At 53.4% G+C, this 14,694-nt stretch overlaps 1 protein-coding gene across 4 annotated transcripts in view; it reads left to right on the top strand.

Moving 5' to 3' along the window:
• The window catches only part of SLC4A5 (solute carrier family 4 member 5), a 69,081-nt gene that overhangs the window by 44,467 nt on the left and 9,920 nt on the right, over nucleotides 1–14,694 (top strand). For 2 of the 4 annotated variants that reach the window (XM_053966338.1, XM_053966335.1), the window contains 12 exons: nucleotides 1,582–1,677; nucleotides 2,853–2,908; nucleotides 4,869–5,026; nucleotides 5,115–5,202; nucleotides 5,371–5,525; nucleotides 6,359–6,505; nucleotides 7,266–7,440; nucleotides 8,088–8,221; nucleotides 8,328–8,599; nucleotides 11,154–11,215; nucleotides 11,936–12,136; nucleotides 14,222–14,335. In XM_053966338.1, the coding sequence (XP_053822313.1) occupies nucleotides 1,582–1,677; nucleotides 2,853–2,908; nucleotides 4,869–5,026; nucleotides 5,115–5,202; nucleotides 5,371–5,525; nucleotides 6,359–6,505; nucleotides 7,266–7,440; nucleotides 8,088–8,221; nucleotides 8,328–8,599; nucleotides 11,154–11,215; nucleotides 11,936–12,136; nucleotides 14,222–14,335 (1,658 nt within the window). Of the gene's footprint in view, nucleotides 1–1,581; nucleotides 1,678–2,852; nucleotides 2,909–4,868; nucleotides 5,027–5,114; nucleotides 5,203–5,370; nucleotides 5,526–6,358; nucleotides 6,506–7,265; nucleotides 7,441–8,087; nucleotides 8,222–8,327; nucleotides 8,600–11,153; nucleotides 11,216–11,935; nucleotides 12,137–13,512; nucleotides 13,627–14,221; nucleotides 14,336–14,694 lie in introns of all 4 variants that reach the window. The other 2 variants (XM_053966336.1, XM_053966339.1) reach the window with 1 other exon arrangement.

The following is a 14,694-nucleotide window of genomic DNA, read 5'->3' as shown; positions in this document are numbered from 1 at the left end:
AGGGACAGCGCTGTGTGAGGGATGTGGCCGTGGCAGGGACAATGTCACCGTTTGGTGGCGTCATTGAGTGATGGCGTCGTTGCGCGAGGGACAAGATCACGGCATGATGATAATGTCAGTGTGTGGTGACGTCATTGTGTGGTGACATCGTTGTGTGATGACATCATTGTGTGAGGGACAAGATCATTGTGTGATGACATTGTCGTGTGAGGGAGAATGTCATTCTATGGTGACATCATCATGTGATGACATCACCATGTGAGGACAGTGGCGCTGTAATGACATCACCGTGATGACAATGTCACTGTACGATGATGTCACTGGGGGCAATGGCATAGTGTGATGACATCATTGTATGATGACAGTAGCACTGTGTGATGATGTCGTAGTGGGGACAATGCCACCATGCAATGACATCACCGTGGGGACAGTGACTCTGTGTGATGATGTCACCATGGGGACAGTGGGGAACAATGTCACTGTGTGATGACATCACAATGGGGACAATGACTGTGTGATGATGTCACCAAGGGGACAATGTCATTTTGTGGGGTCAATGTTGCTGTGTAATGACATCACTGTGAGGACAGTGATTGTGTGATGACATCACAATAGAGTCAATGATGCTGTGTGATAACATCACTGTGGGGACAATGTGTGATGCTGTCACTGTGGGGACAATGACTGTGTGATGACATCACCTTGGGGGACAATGACGCTGTGTGATGACATCACTGTGGGGACCATGGCACCACGTGATGATGACATCACCACGTGCCGATGATGTCACTGCATGCTGATGACGTCACTGCGCTGACATCACGCGAGGCCAATGGCGGGCGCGGGCCCCGGGCTCCATGCCGGGCTTTCCTGGCGCGGCCGCCGCAGACAAATCCGGTCTGGCCCCGGCTGATCCCGCCTTTCCCAGCCCTTACAAAAGGGGATTTGGGTCTGTTCCCGATTATTCCCGCGGGGTTGGCGGGAGGTCACTCGCTGCAGCCTGGGACGCGCCAGGATTGGGCTCCAGCAGCTCCTGGGAGCTGGGAGCGTCCCAGCATTCCCAACGGGATCCTGCTGTGACATTCCTAATGGGATCCTGTCCCAAACATTCCCAATGGGATCCTGCTGTGACATTCCTAATGGGATCCTGTCCCCAACATTCCCAATCCTGCTGTGACATTCCTAATGGGATCTTGTCCCCACATTCCCCATGGGATCCTGCCCCACATTCCCAATGGGATCCTGCCCCAACATTCCCAGAGGGATTCTGTCCCCAACATTTCAAATGGGATTCTGTCCCAAACATTTCAAATGGGATTCTGTCCCAAACATTCGCAGTGGGGTTCTGTCCCCAGTATTTCAAATGGGATTCTGTCCCCAGCATTTCCAATGGGATCCTCTCCTGACATTCCCAATGGGATCCTGCCCAACATTCCCATGGGATCCTGCCTCACATTCCCCGGGGATCCTGCCCCACGTTCCCCATGGGATCCTGCCCCACGTTCCCCATGGGATCCTGCCCCACATTCCCACGGGATCTCGTCTCACACCCCTCTCCTCTCCTCTCCTCTCCTCTCCCAGCCCGCAGCCCCGGGCGGGGCCCGGCCGCCGGCGCCGCCTTCCACCGCTCCACCGAGGACCTGCGGATGCGGCAGAGCGCCAGCTACGGCCGCCTGCGTGAGTGGGGGCACAGCCGCCCCAGAGCCTCCCTGCCCCGCCACGAGGCTCCCTGGAACGCCACATGGTTCCCTAGAATTCCACATGGTTCCCTGGAACACCAAATGGTTCCCTGGAATGCCACATGATTCCCTGGAACGCCAAATAACTTCCTGGAATGCCAAATGATTCTCTGAAAACCAAATAACTCCCTGGAACACCAAATGATTCCCTGGGAAACCGAATAATTCCCTGCAACACCAAATGATTCCTTGGAACATCAAATGATTAATTCTCTGATAACCAAATGATTCCCTGGAAAACCAAATAATTCTCTGAAAACCAAAACTTCCCTGCAACACCAAATGGTTCCCTGGAAAACCGAATGATTCCCTGGAATGTCAAATAATTCCCTGGAACACCAAATGATTCCCTGTAACACCAAATTATTCCCTGGAATGCCAAATAATTCTCTCAAAACCAAATAACTCCCTGCAACACCAAATAATTCCCTGCAAAGACAAATTATTCCCTGGATGCCAAATAACTCCCTGGAACACCAAATTCCCAGCCCCAGGGGCAGAGCAGGAGGTTGAAAAGGGGTCCCACTGTGGCTGCCGTCCCAGGAACGCAGCGCGGAACTCGGGATGAGCGAGGCTGCCAGGGTGGGGTGGAGGAAAACATCCTTGGAGTCTTTAGAAAGGGAAGGCTTGGAAGAGGGAGGGAATCCTAAAAGATTGCTTGGCTGGGAGAGGGCGGGTGGGAAATCCCAAAGGAACCCGGGAGCTTGGTTTGGGTGGCTGAGCCTGGGAATGCTCCAATTTACAAAGTTTTGGGATCATTAGGGTTGGAAAAGCCCTCCGAGGTCATGGAACACCACGATGTCCCCAAGAGCCACATCCAGGTGGTTTCTGGACCCTTCCAGGGATGGGGGCTCCATCACTGCCCCGTGCCAGCCTTCCCACCCTTTCAGAGGAGGAATTTTCCCTAATTCCCGGCTTTTCACGGTGCTGCTGCTGCTTTGCAAGCCCAGACACCATCACCAATATTTTATTTCTGTGCACGGATTCTCCCGTGGGTTTTCTCCTGGCACCTGGGCTGGCTTTTCCCACCAGGTTTTCTCCTGGCTTTTCCCACCAGGTTTTCTCCTGGCACTTGGGCTGGCTTTTCCTCACAATTCCCTCTGTTCCCTCCAGGTCACGCCCAGAGCCGGAGCATGAACGACATTTCGGACACACCAAGCACTGACCAGGTACCCAAAACCCCAAAACCCTGACGCAATCCCCACTGGGCTCTGGGGCTGTCGGCTCCATGTGAGCCGTGGCTGGGTCGATACCCGCACAAATCCCTAATTAGGGCAGTTAATTGCTGGATTGATCCCTGCGGGGAAGCTGCCCTGGAGGTGACACCTGTGCTCTCAGCACGGAATTAGGGACGAGCCAGGAGCCCAAATCCATCGGGGTGGGGCAGAAATTCCCTCCAGATCCTGCAGGAGCTGCTTGGAAGTGTAGGAATCCTAAAGGGAGAGGGTGGCAAATCCCACCCGAGCTCTTGGGTTTGCGCACGGGGATTCAGCTCTGGGGGTGAGGGGCTGGAATTTGGGGTGGGATCTGTTTTTTCTGAGGGTTTCTCAAGGCAAAGCTCAGCCCAGAGCCCGTGGGGGGCTTTTCCTCCTGGGATTGATTTTAGGAGGGAGCTGGGAAGCAGGTCCCGCCTTGGGAATGGGATGGGTCAGTGGGATTTTGTCCCATTCCCATGCCAGACTCTTCTGGGAATGGTTGGTTCCTTGGAAGAGCTTTGCTTCATTTCTGTTCCTTATTCCACCCTAAACCAAAGGCAGAATCATCAATCCCGTGGGATTTTAAGGAATGGGATGAGATAAAGACTTGAGTTGGGATTTTAGGGAATGGGATCTTTGGGTTTTTAGGGAATGGGATGGGAACAATAACTTGCTTTGGGTTTTTAGGTAGTGGGATGGGATAAAAACTTGAGTTGGGTTTTTAGGGAATGGGATGGGATAACAACTTGAGTTGGTTTTTTAGGGAATGGGATAGCAATTTGCATTGGGTTTTCAGGGAATGGGATGGAATAATGACTTGCTTTGGGTTTGTAGGGAATGGGATGGGATAATGATTTGTTTTTCCCCTGGGATGTCCTCGCTGGGCTTACCTAGGGTGATGCACTTTAGGGCAAGTCCAGACACCATAAATAATGCTTTATTTCCTTGGATTTCATGGATGGAAATCCACGTTCTGCTGGGAGCCATGGGACAAGGACACCACGAAGGTTTTCAGGACACCTCCTGAAATGAATCCATCCTGGTGCCCACTCAGGAACCCCAAATATCCCCTCCAGCAATGGGGTTCGGAGGGTTAATCCCAAAATATGCAAAGCATTTAGGTTTAATCGCCCTATTAGGCCCACTACAAAGGGACTTTTAAGTGTTACATGAAGCTTAGTGGCCACTGGTAACTCCTGCTCTTATTCTGAGCAGAACTGGAGGAGTTGCTTTATTATTATTATGATTTTTTTGTTTGTTTTTTTTTTGTTTTTTTCCATTTGGATTTAGAAGATTAGGCCGGGGCGAGGCGGCTGCCCGGCTCACATGCCTCCCCTCATGCTGCCATATAGATTATCATAACTCCCTGCCCGGCTGGGTATTGAACCCTTTTAGGCTCCTAATGAAAAGAGCTGCGGGGGAGAAGAGACCTGGGGGATAAATCCATGGATGAGGTTTTCCTCCTCCCATTATTGGAACGGGGCTGGGGAGGAGCGAGGCACCAAAACCTCCCCCGTGCAGGGCTTGTGCACAAGGCTGTGCCACAAGGGGCTGCAAATAAACTCCAAAAATGTTCCTGGCTCGCTGCAGCACCCCTGGGGTTGGCTCGGGTTTTCCACAGGGGGGTTTCAGGGAGCTTTCCTCGCAGAGAGCCCAGGAGAGCAAAACCAAACATTGCTGGTTGGGTTGTGGAGCCCTGGGGGTGCGATTTAGTCTCGGTTTTAGCCACGTTTCGGAAGAAATCTGGCTTTGTGAAATTTTCCTGGCTGATTCTCGGATGTGGCTCCTCAGTCCCCACCTCTGGGAGTCCTGGGACTACAAGAGGTCAAATCTTGCAGCCTGAGGCTTCAACTTTGGTGGGGAAAAAAAAAAAAAGAGGGAAAAGCCAAATTTTGGCAACCGCTCCCTTCCTCGACCTTGCCTTTCCCAACAGCTGAAGAACAAGTTCATCAAGAAGATCCCCAAGGACGCCGAGGCCTCCAACGTGCTGGTGGGGGAGGTGGAGTTCCTGGAGAAGCCCTTCGTGGCCTTCGTGCGGCTGCTCCAGGCCACCATGCTGGGGGGAGTGACGGAGGTGCCCGTCCCCACCAGGTGAACGCCGTCCCCAGGCATGTCCTGAGGGGTCTGGTGGCCCCGGAGCTCCGAGGTGGCCAACACAGCGGCGCCTTTCCCTCCCCAGGTTCCTCTTCATTCTCCTGGGTCCGGCGGGAAAAGCCAAGTCCTACAATGAGATCGGCAGGGCCATCGCCACGCTCATGGTGGACGATGTGAGTTGAGGCCACCCCAGCCCTCCTTTGGGGCCCCCATGGCTCAGAACCCAGCAAAAAAAAGCAATTTCACACCTTATCACCCCAAAAATTGAGATTGAAACCCCCAAGAGGACGTGGGGCTGGAGGCCACGGCCAGGCTAACCCCTGTCCTGTGCCCACCCCCAGCTCTTCAGCGATGTTGCCTACAAAGCCCGGGACAGGGAGGATCTGATCGCTGGCATCGACGAGTTCCTGGACGAGGTCATCGTCCTCCCGCCTGGCGAGTGGGACCCCAATATTCGCATTGAGCCTCCCAAAAAAGTGCCCTCAGCTGAGAAGAGGTGGGTGGGGCTGGACCAGCCCTGTGGCCACTCCTGTGTCCAGGTCTGGGGGGGCAAGAGCCTTGCTTGGCTTCATCGCTGGCAGCAACCCCTCCAGATGTTCCACAAGTGCTGGGTTTGCAGCAGGGCTTCTTCCCCGCTCGGCTCTGCGCCGTTTCCACTCTCCTGGCACAGCTTTTACCGGGAGGTGACCCTGCCCAGGCCAGGAGTTGAACTGGGTGATCCTTGAGGTCCTTCCCAACCCAGCCCAACCCAACCCAACCCAACCCAACCCATGACTCCACAAATTGAGCAAGCCCAGCTCTGGATCTGTCCAAATTCGCCCCAAAACCCAATCTCAGTGCAGGCTCAGAGCTGCACCACGGCTTTGGCCATGGTCCTCACACCGGTGCCAATCCGGCAGCACCGATCCGGTGGGGCTGATCCAGCAGTGCTGAGCCGGCGGTGCCAATCTGGCGGTGTTGAGCCAGCGGTGCCAATCTGGCGGTGCCAATCCAGCAGTGCCGATCTGGCAGTGCCAATCTGGCGGTGCCGATCCAGCAGTGCCGATCTGGTGATGCCAATCTGGCGGTGCCGATCCAGCAGTGCCGATCTGGCAGTGCCAATCTGGCGGTGCCGATCCAGCAGTGCCGATCTGGTGATGCCAATCTGGCGGTGCCGATCCAGCAGTGCCGATCTGGTGGTGCTGATCCAGTACAGCTGATCGAGCAGTGCCAATCCAGCGGTGCTGATCTGGCATTGCCGGGTGGGCGGGGCTGATCTGGGTGTGCCCATCTAGCGCTGCCACTGTGGCGGTGCCAGAGTGGGTCCGAGGCGGTGCCGCTGTCCCGCAGGAAGTCGGTGTTCTCGCTGAACGAGGTGGGGCAGATGAACGGCGTGGCCGGCGGGGCGGGCGCCGGGGGCAGCGGCGGTGGCGGCAGCGATGATGGGGAGATGCCCGAAGTCCACGAGATCGGGGAGGAGCTGGCCTGGACGGGCAGGTGAGCAAGGAGCCACCCCCAAAATCCTCCAGAACATGCCGGGATCCATCAGCGTCTCCTGCAGGCTCATCCTGGGGTGAAATCCCGGTGGGAAGGGGTTCTTGTCAGCACCACACTATTTGTGTGTCTGTATATAAATTCCATTTCTGTGTCAATATTTATAAATCTCCCAACTGGCCAGAGCAGCTGTGCAGCCCCAGAAGTGTCCAAGGCCAGGTTGGATGGGGCTTGGAGCAGCCTGGGACTGTGGGAGGTGTCCCTGGGTGGGACTGAGGGGGTTTTAGGGCAAATCCCAACCCAAACCATTCCAGGATTCTGGGATGCTTGAGCCTCTCTGCTCTGGAGCCAATCTGGGAATGGTCACCTGGAGAAGAGGAGGATCCAGGGAAAGCTTCCAGCACATTCCAGCCTAAAGGGACTCCAGGAGAACTGGAGAAGGACTGGGGAAAAGGAATGGAGGGACAGGACACAGGGAATGGCTTCCCAATGGGAAAGGGGAGATTTAAATAGGATATTGGGCAGGAATTCCTGGCTGTGAGGGTGGGGAGGGGCTGGGATGGAATTTCCAGAGGAGCTGTGGCTGCTCCATCCTGGGAATGTCCTAGGCCAGGCTGGAGCCCCCTGGGACAGTGGGAGGTGTCCCTGCCATGGCAGGGGTGGGATGGGATGGGATTTAAGGTCCCTCCCAACCCAAACCTCTCTAGGACTCCACGATTCTGTTTTGCTGGAAGTCACCAGGCCCTCGGCGGTGTCTCCGCAGGTTTTGTGGCGGCCTCTACCTGGATATCAAGAGGAAGCTGCCCTGGTTCCCGAGCGACTTCTACGAAGGTTTCCATATCCAGTCCATCTCCGCCATCCTCTTCATCTACCTGGGCTGCATCACCAACGCCATCACCTTCGGGGGGCTGCTGGGGGACGCCACCGACAACTACCAGGTGTGGCCCGCGGTGTCACCGGCTTGGGGACAAGCAGGGGTGGGATCAGTGGGATGGGATCTATGGAATGGGATGGGATTGGGATGGGATCCATGGGATTGGGATGGGATCCATGGGATTGGGATGGGATCCATGGGATTGGGATGGGATCCATGGGATTGGATGGGATCCATGAGATTGGATGGGATAGGATCCATGGAATGGAATGGAATGGGATGGGGTGGGATGAGATGGGATCCATGGGATGGGATCCATGGGATTAGGATGGGGTGAGATGGGATCCATGGGATGGCATGGGATCGATGGGATGAGATCTGTGGAATTGGGATTGGATAGGATGGGATCCATGGGATTGGGATGGGATGAGATGGGATCCATGGGATTGGGATGGGATGGGATGGGATGGGATCCATGGGATGGATTTTACCCTACTTGTGCCATGCCAAGCTTCTGGGGATGGACATTCTCTGCCAGGTGGGACTGGCAGCCCCGGAGTGTTGGAATGCCCCATGGCAATGCCAGGAGTGGTCCCAGCCATCCTGGGCAGGCCCAGGCCAAGGTCCCTCAGCCCCATCTCCATCGGGGGGGTCCGTGGGGACATGGCGTGGCCCGGCACCCCCATAACTCTACCTCTGCTCCGTCCCCAGGGGGTTATGGAGAGCTTCCTGGGCACGGCCATGGCCGGCTCCATGTTCTGCCTCTTTGCCGGGCAGCCCCTCATCATCCTCAGCAGCACCGGCCCCATCCTCATCTTCGAGAAGCTGCTCTTCGACTTCAGCAAGTGAGTGCTGGGCCACCCCAGGGGACACCAGGTCCCATCCCCGCAGGGGTGGGACGCATCCCCAGCCGCCGGCCACTCTCACAGGGCCGCGTGTCCCCTCTTCCAGAGGCAACGGGATCGACTACATGGAATTCCGCCTGTGGATCGGGCTGCACTCGGCCCTGCAGTGCCTTATCCTGGTGGCCACCGACGCCAGCTTCATCATAAAGTACATCACGCGCTTCACTGAGGAGGGCTTCTCCACCCTCATCAGCTTCATCTTCATCTACGACGCCATCAAGAAGATGATCGGGGCCTTCAAGTACTACCCCATCAACTCCGACTTCAAGCCCGACTACGTGACCATGTACAAGTGCGAGTGCGTCGCCCCCGACCCAGGTGAGTTCACCCCGGGGCCTCCCGGGCAGGAGCCGGGGGTGGGAGGAGGGTCCTGGCGTGGATGAATCCCACGGGATCGCCGGCCCAGGACGTGGGAGGAGGCCTGGGCTGGAGAGACCTCGTCCTCATCGTCCTCCTCGAGGGGGTTGTGGAGGTGGAGGAAGAGCCTCGTCCCCCTTGGATGAAGGCCCCGGCGCTTCCTGGGACGCGGCAGACGGAGAGTCGGGATCTCAGCCTGGAGCAGCCAGACCTGGATATGGATAAGGAGGAATTATGGAAGAATAAAAAGGACATTTCAGGTCGTTCCAGCCTGCTGCCAATGGAAACTGAACGTCCAGGAAACACCTGGAGTGGTTCTGTGCTCTGCGGTGTCCGGGACACCCCGGGATGTCCCAGCTGGGTGTGGAAACCTCCATGGACCGTTTTCCTCCTTTTTCCACTCCTTTTCCAAAAGGGGAGGCCATCAGGCTCTGAGCAGAAGGTCCTCCCATGGTTTTGCTCTTGGGTAGACGTCCTGGACGATCCCAGATCTGAATTGCGGAGCTCGGACGCTCCGGGAAGGGAGCGGAGCGGCTTCGGGCTCACGGCAGCGAGCTGCTGCTCTTCCAGGAGCTGAATTTATGTCAAAAATCCAAATTTTGGGGAGCACCAGCTGCAGCCAGAGGAGACTGACAGTGGGCAGAGGTGAAGGTGGATGAAGGTGACAGTGGGTGAAGATGATGGTGGATGAAGGTGATGGTGGATGGAGATCATGGTGTATGAAGGTTACGGTGGGTGGAAGATGATGATGGATGAAGATGAAGGTGGATGCAGATCACAGTGGATGAAGATGGTGGTGGATGAAGATCACAATGGATGAAGGTTATGGTGGATGAAGGTCGTGGTGAAGTTCTGCCTGTCTCCTTCCTTCAAGAGAAGCACCCAAGACCCTCCACCCAAGACATTCCCAACGCAACTGCCACTCCAAGGAGAGCTCTCACCCTGTGCCAATTGCAGCCGTTGGGTTGAATTTTGCATTTTTCCCAATTTGTGCTCATCCACCCCTCCGTGAGCACCGCAATCCCGCCAGGAACTGAGACCCCGAGCAGCACCAGAACCGACGCAGTTCTTCCCCCAAACCCAACCTGCAGAGAGCCAAGACGGAACCCCCGGAGCCGGAATTCCCGGATGGAGCCGTGAGCACCCCCGGGATGCGTCCGGCAGCTCCCGCGGGAGGAGCCTTCAGCCTCCAGGGAGGTCTCCCCCTTCTCCAAGCCCCCACCCTGAGCAAACCCCGAGCAGCCCAGAGGCATCCGCACCCCAATCCCCGACCCCACTCCTCGCCCTGGCTGCCCGAGGCAGCGGTGTCCAGGTTGGATTTAAAAGCCTTCTAGAAATGGTGTTTATTCCCCCATCATCCTTATTTTTTTTTTAATTCCCTTTTTTTTTTCATCCCTGCTGATTTTTGATTATTATAACTGATTTGTCCCATATTTGTCTCTGCTGCACACATCAATTTGGGCTGATTTCAATCTCAAGTGAGTATCACCTTCTGAATATTAAAACTATTTTAATATTTGATACTCTCCCCCCCACGGGGGGGATTCCATTGTTATTTTTTTTTCCCCATGTATTTGACTTTTCTCTCTCTCTGAAAAGGTTTGTGCAGAGCCCTTATGGCTCCTCTCTTTAACCCCACCAGTGCCTTGCCACCCTTTAGAGGCGGAGAAATCCCAAAATAGTGTTTGTGGAAAAAAGAAAAGGTTGTGGAGGAGAGAAATGAGAGCAAAGCCGATGTTTTTAGGGCCAGCTTTGTCCCCCAGAGCTCGGTCCCAGCAGCTCTCTGTCCTAGCCCAGCCTCTCCTTCATTAATTCCCAGCGCTGGGGCTGGAGGCAGCGGCCGAAATTCCCGCTGGGCGAAGAGGATGGAAGAGGGGGGCAGCAAAGCCGTCCTGGAATTCCAGAATTCCTGAATTCCCTCTTTTAGAGGTACCCCGAGAGGTCCCGGGGGTGCTCCCAGAGCTGCGGAGCTGCATCGCCTGAAGAGCCGAGGAGGAGAAGGTGCCGGGGGCTCGAAAAGATGGAATTGTGCACCGATGAGACCAAAACAGCCCCAAACAATTAAAAAAAAAAAAAAAAAAGAACAATAATTAAAAAGATGCAAATCGGGCGTGATTTGGGTGCCAGCCCTCTCCAAAAAAAAAAAAAAAAAAAGAAAACCACCCCAGGCTGCTTTCCCAGCCTTCCACCCCCATGGTTTCAAGTCTACCCCACTCCCGGCGGCTTCCCTGGGAAGCTCCTGGAAATTTTAGGAATGGGAAGCTCCTCAAAAATCCCCTCTGGCCTCAGCCCTCGCCAGCCCCACAGGGAGAAGCTGCCGCGGGAGCCGCCACGTCCTCCCCAGCGCGTGGGATTAATCAGGGAGAGGTTAGAAAAGGGGGATTCCCCCTCAAAAATCCGGGATGCCAATCTCTGCCGGGCTGGGCAGGTGAAGTCCAGCTGGTGGTGATGCCCAAAAGCTCCCAAAAGTTTGGGTTTAGCCCCAAAACCTCAATAACCGACTCCTCTCCCGCAGCCAACGCGACCTCGTTCGATGCTCCAGCTCCAGTGGCACCGAACACCACTAACGTGTCTCTGGTAAGGATTGGGATCCGCTCGTCCCGGGGGAAATTTGGGATCAGGGAGGGCGGATCCGGGGCATTTCAGCACCCAGGAGCGGGATGGGCCAGCTCGGAGTGAGGGGAACTCAAATTTGGGCTCCCAGCGGGGCTGAGCAGCACCAAATCCACGCTTTTCCCCCCAAATTTGTATCAGCGCTGCGGTTTTCCTGTGGTTTTGGGTATCCCCAAAAGTCTGGAAATTCACTTTTCATTGAGTGCTGAAACAGCTCAAACTGCTCTTTTTGGGGGTTTGAGCAGGAAATTTCCTTTTTTTGCAAGCTGTAGTTGCTAAAAACGCTGGTTTTGCTCAATTCAGTTGTGAAATTTCCCTTTTCTTGGACAACATGATCCTAAAAGTACAAATCTGGGGGTTTGGGGAGGAAATTTTCCTTTTCTTGCACAACGTGATCCTAAAAGTACAAATTTGGGGGTTGGGAGAGGAAATTTTCCTTTTCTTGCACAATGTGATCCTAAAAGTACAAATTTGGGGATTGGACAGGAAATTTCCCTTTTCTTGCACAATGTGATTGTAAAAGTACAAATTTGGGGGTTTGGACAGGAAATTTCCCTTTCTTTCCATACAGCATCTTAAAAATTCCAGTTTTGCTGGATTTGGGCTGAAATTCCCCCTTTCCCTGCACACACCACAGTAGTTCCAAATTTTACTGATTTTGCTTTTTTCGGGGTCTCTCGCCAGTCCAATGCTCTCAACCTCACAGCTCTGGACTGGACCCAGCTGAGCAAGAAGGAATGCCTCAAATACGGCGGCAGCTTAGTGGGAAAATCCTGCAAATTCGTGCCCGACCTGGCCCTCATGTCCTTCATCCTCTTCTTCGGCACCTACTCCATGACCCTGACCCTGAAAAAGTTCAAATTCAGCCGCTACTTCCCCACCAAGGTGAGGAAAGAACCAAATCCTGCCAGATCATTTCACAGAAAAGAGGGGAAACGGGAGCTGCCGGGAGGTTTGGGTGGAAGCAAAGAACTCCAGGAACACAAATCCCTGGTTTTAGGAGGACTTGGCCACGATTGGGGTTCTCCCCGAGGTTTTAGGCCCCGATTTTTGGGATTCTGTGAGGTTTTTATGGCATCCTCCTCTCCGAACTGGAGTTGGGTTAATGGGTGGACAATTAATGGAGGGACAATTAATGAACAAGGATTTGTGGGATCATGGATTAGGATTTTGTGGGGTCATGGATAAGCAATTTGTAGGATGATGGATGAGGAATTTGTGGGATCATGGATGAGGAATTTGTGGGATGATGTATGAGGAATTTGTGGGATCATGGATAAGCAATTTGTGGGATCGTGGATGAGGAATTTATGGGATCATGGATGAAGAATTTGTGGGATCATGGATAAGCAATTTGTAGGTTCGTGGATGAGGAATTTATGGGATCATGGATGAAGAATTTGTAGGATGATGGATGAGGCATTTGTGGGATCATGGATGAGGAATTTGTAGGATGATGGATGAGGAATTTGTGGGATCATGAATGAGGAATTTGTGGGGTCATGGATGAAGAAATTGTAAGATGATGGATGAGGAATGGGTTGGATGATGGATGAGGAATTTGTGGGATCATGAATATGGAATGGGTGGTATGGTCCCACCCACAGGGAAGTGGTCACCAGCCCAGGGTCCATGGACATCAGTGACCAGTGGTGCCCAGGGCTCCCTGTCGGGGCCAGCATTAATTAATGTGCTCATTAATGATGGAAACGAAGGGGTCAGGGCACCCTCAGGAGGTTTGCAGGTGACACCAAGGGACAATCCTGGAGGATGCGGATGTCCACAGAGACCTGGACAAGCTCCCTTCCCACCCCATTAATTACCCTTCCCACCCCAATAATTACCCTTCCCACCCCATTAATTACCCTTTCCACCCCATTAATCCCCTTCCCCCCCCCATTAATCCCTTTCCACCCCCATTAATCCCTTTCCACCCCCATTAATCCCCTTCCCCCCCCATTAATCCCCTTCCCACCCCATTAATCCCTTTCCACCCCCATTAATCCCCTTCCCACCCCATTAATCCCCTTCCCACCCCATTAATCCCTTTCCAACCCCATTAATTACCCTTCCCACCCCATTAATCCCCTTCCCACCCCATTAATCCCTTCCCACCCCATTAATCCTCTTCCCACCCCATTAATCCCCTTCCCACCCCATTAATCCCTTTCCAACCCCATTAATTACCCATTCCAACCCCATTAACCCCCTTCCCACCCTGTGAATCCCTTTCCAACCCCGTTTCCCTGTCTTGCCTCCAGGTCAGGGCTTTCATTGCTGATTTTTCCAATGTCTTCTCCATCCTGCTCTTCTGTGCCGTGGACGCCTGTTTCGGCCTGGACACTCCCAAACTCCACATCCCCAGTATCATCAAGGTTCGGCCTCCCCTCCTCTCCCATGCTCTTTTTCCAGGTTTTTTTGGGAATCTCACGGCTCCAGGCACCTCCTGAAAAGTTACTTGGTCTTTTCTAACAAGATTCTAATTTTCTGACTTTCTTTCCTCTCTTTTTTTTGTTGTTTTTCCTTCCCTTTTTGTGTGTTTTTCCTCCTTTTTTTGTTTGTTTTTGCTCCTTTCTTCCCCTCCCTTTTCTGTTGTTTTCCCTCCTTTTCTTGTAATTTTCCTCCCTTTTTATTGTTTCCCCTCCCTTTTTTGTTGTTTTTCCTCTTTTATTTATTGCTTTTCCTCCTTTTCCCCCTCTCTTTTTTGTTGATTTTTCTCTTTTTCCTCCCCTTTTTTTTTGTTTTTCCTCCCTTGTTTTGTTTTTCCTCCTTTTTTTTGTTCTTTCTCTTCTCCTTTTGTTGTTTTTTCCTTTTTTTTTGTTGTTTTAACTATTTTTTTGGTCTTCCTCCTCTTTTTTTTTTTTTTTTTGTTTTCCCTGCTTTTTTTATTGTTTTCCTCCCCTTTTTGCTGTTTTTCCTCCAATTTTTTGCCGTTTTCCCTCCCTTTTCTCTCTCCCCTCTGGCTGGCAGCTCCGTAAGCTCATTAGCGATTTCTCAATCTTTATGTCCATTCTAATGTTTGTGGGGCTGGATGTGCTTTTTGGACTCAACACCCCAAAGCTCCAAGTGCCTACCGACTTCAAGGTAAAAAGCCACAACTCCACAAAACCCCATTCCGGAAGGATTTCTCCTCCCCCATCCAGGGGGTGACATGGGGATCCCAATGGGGACCCCAAATGGAAATCCCAATAAGAATCCCAATGAGGATCCCAATGTGGAACCCAAATGAAAATCCCAATGGGGATCCCAATGTGGAACCCAAATGGAAATCCCAATGAGAATCCCAGTGTGGAACCCAAATGGAAATCCCAATGAGGATCCCAGTGTGGAACCCAAATGGAAATCCCAATGGGGATCCCAATGTGGAACCCAAATGGAAATGAGGATCTCAATAGGGATCCCAGTGTGGAACCCAAAGGGGATCCCAATGGGGACCCCAAATG

The sequence above is a fragment of the Vidua chalybeata genome, chromosome 28, assembly GCF_026979565.1.
Source record: "Vidua chalybeata isolate OUT-0048 chromosome 28, bVidCha1 merged haplotype, whole genome shotgun sequence".
In the NCBI taxonomy this organism is placed as follows: domain Eukaryota; kingdom Metazoa; phylum Chordata; class Aves; order Passeriformes; family Viduidae; genus Vidua; species Vidua chalybeata.
This window is presented reverse-complemented; position numbering and strand designations above follow the sequence as displayed.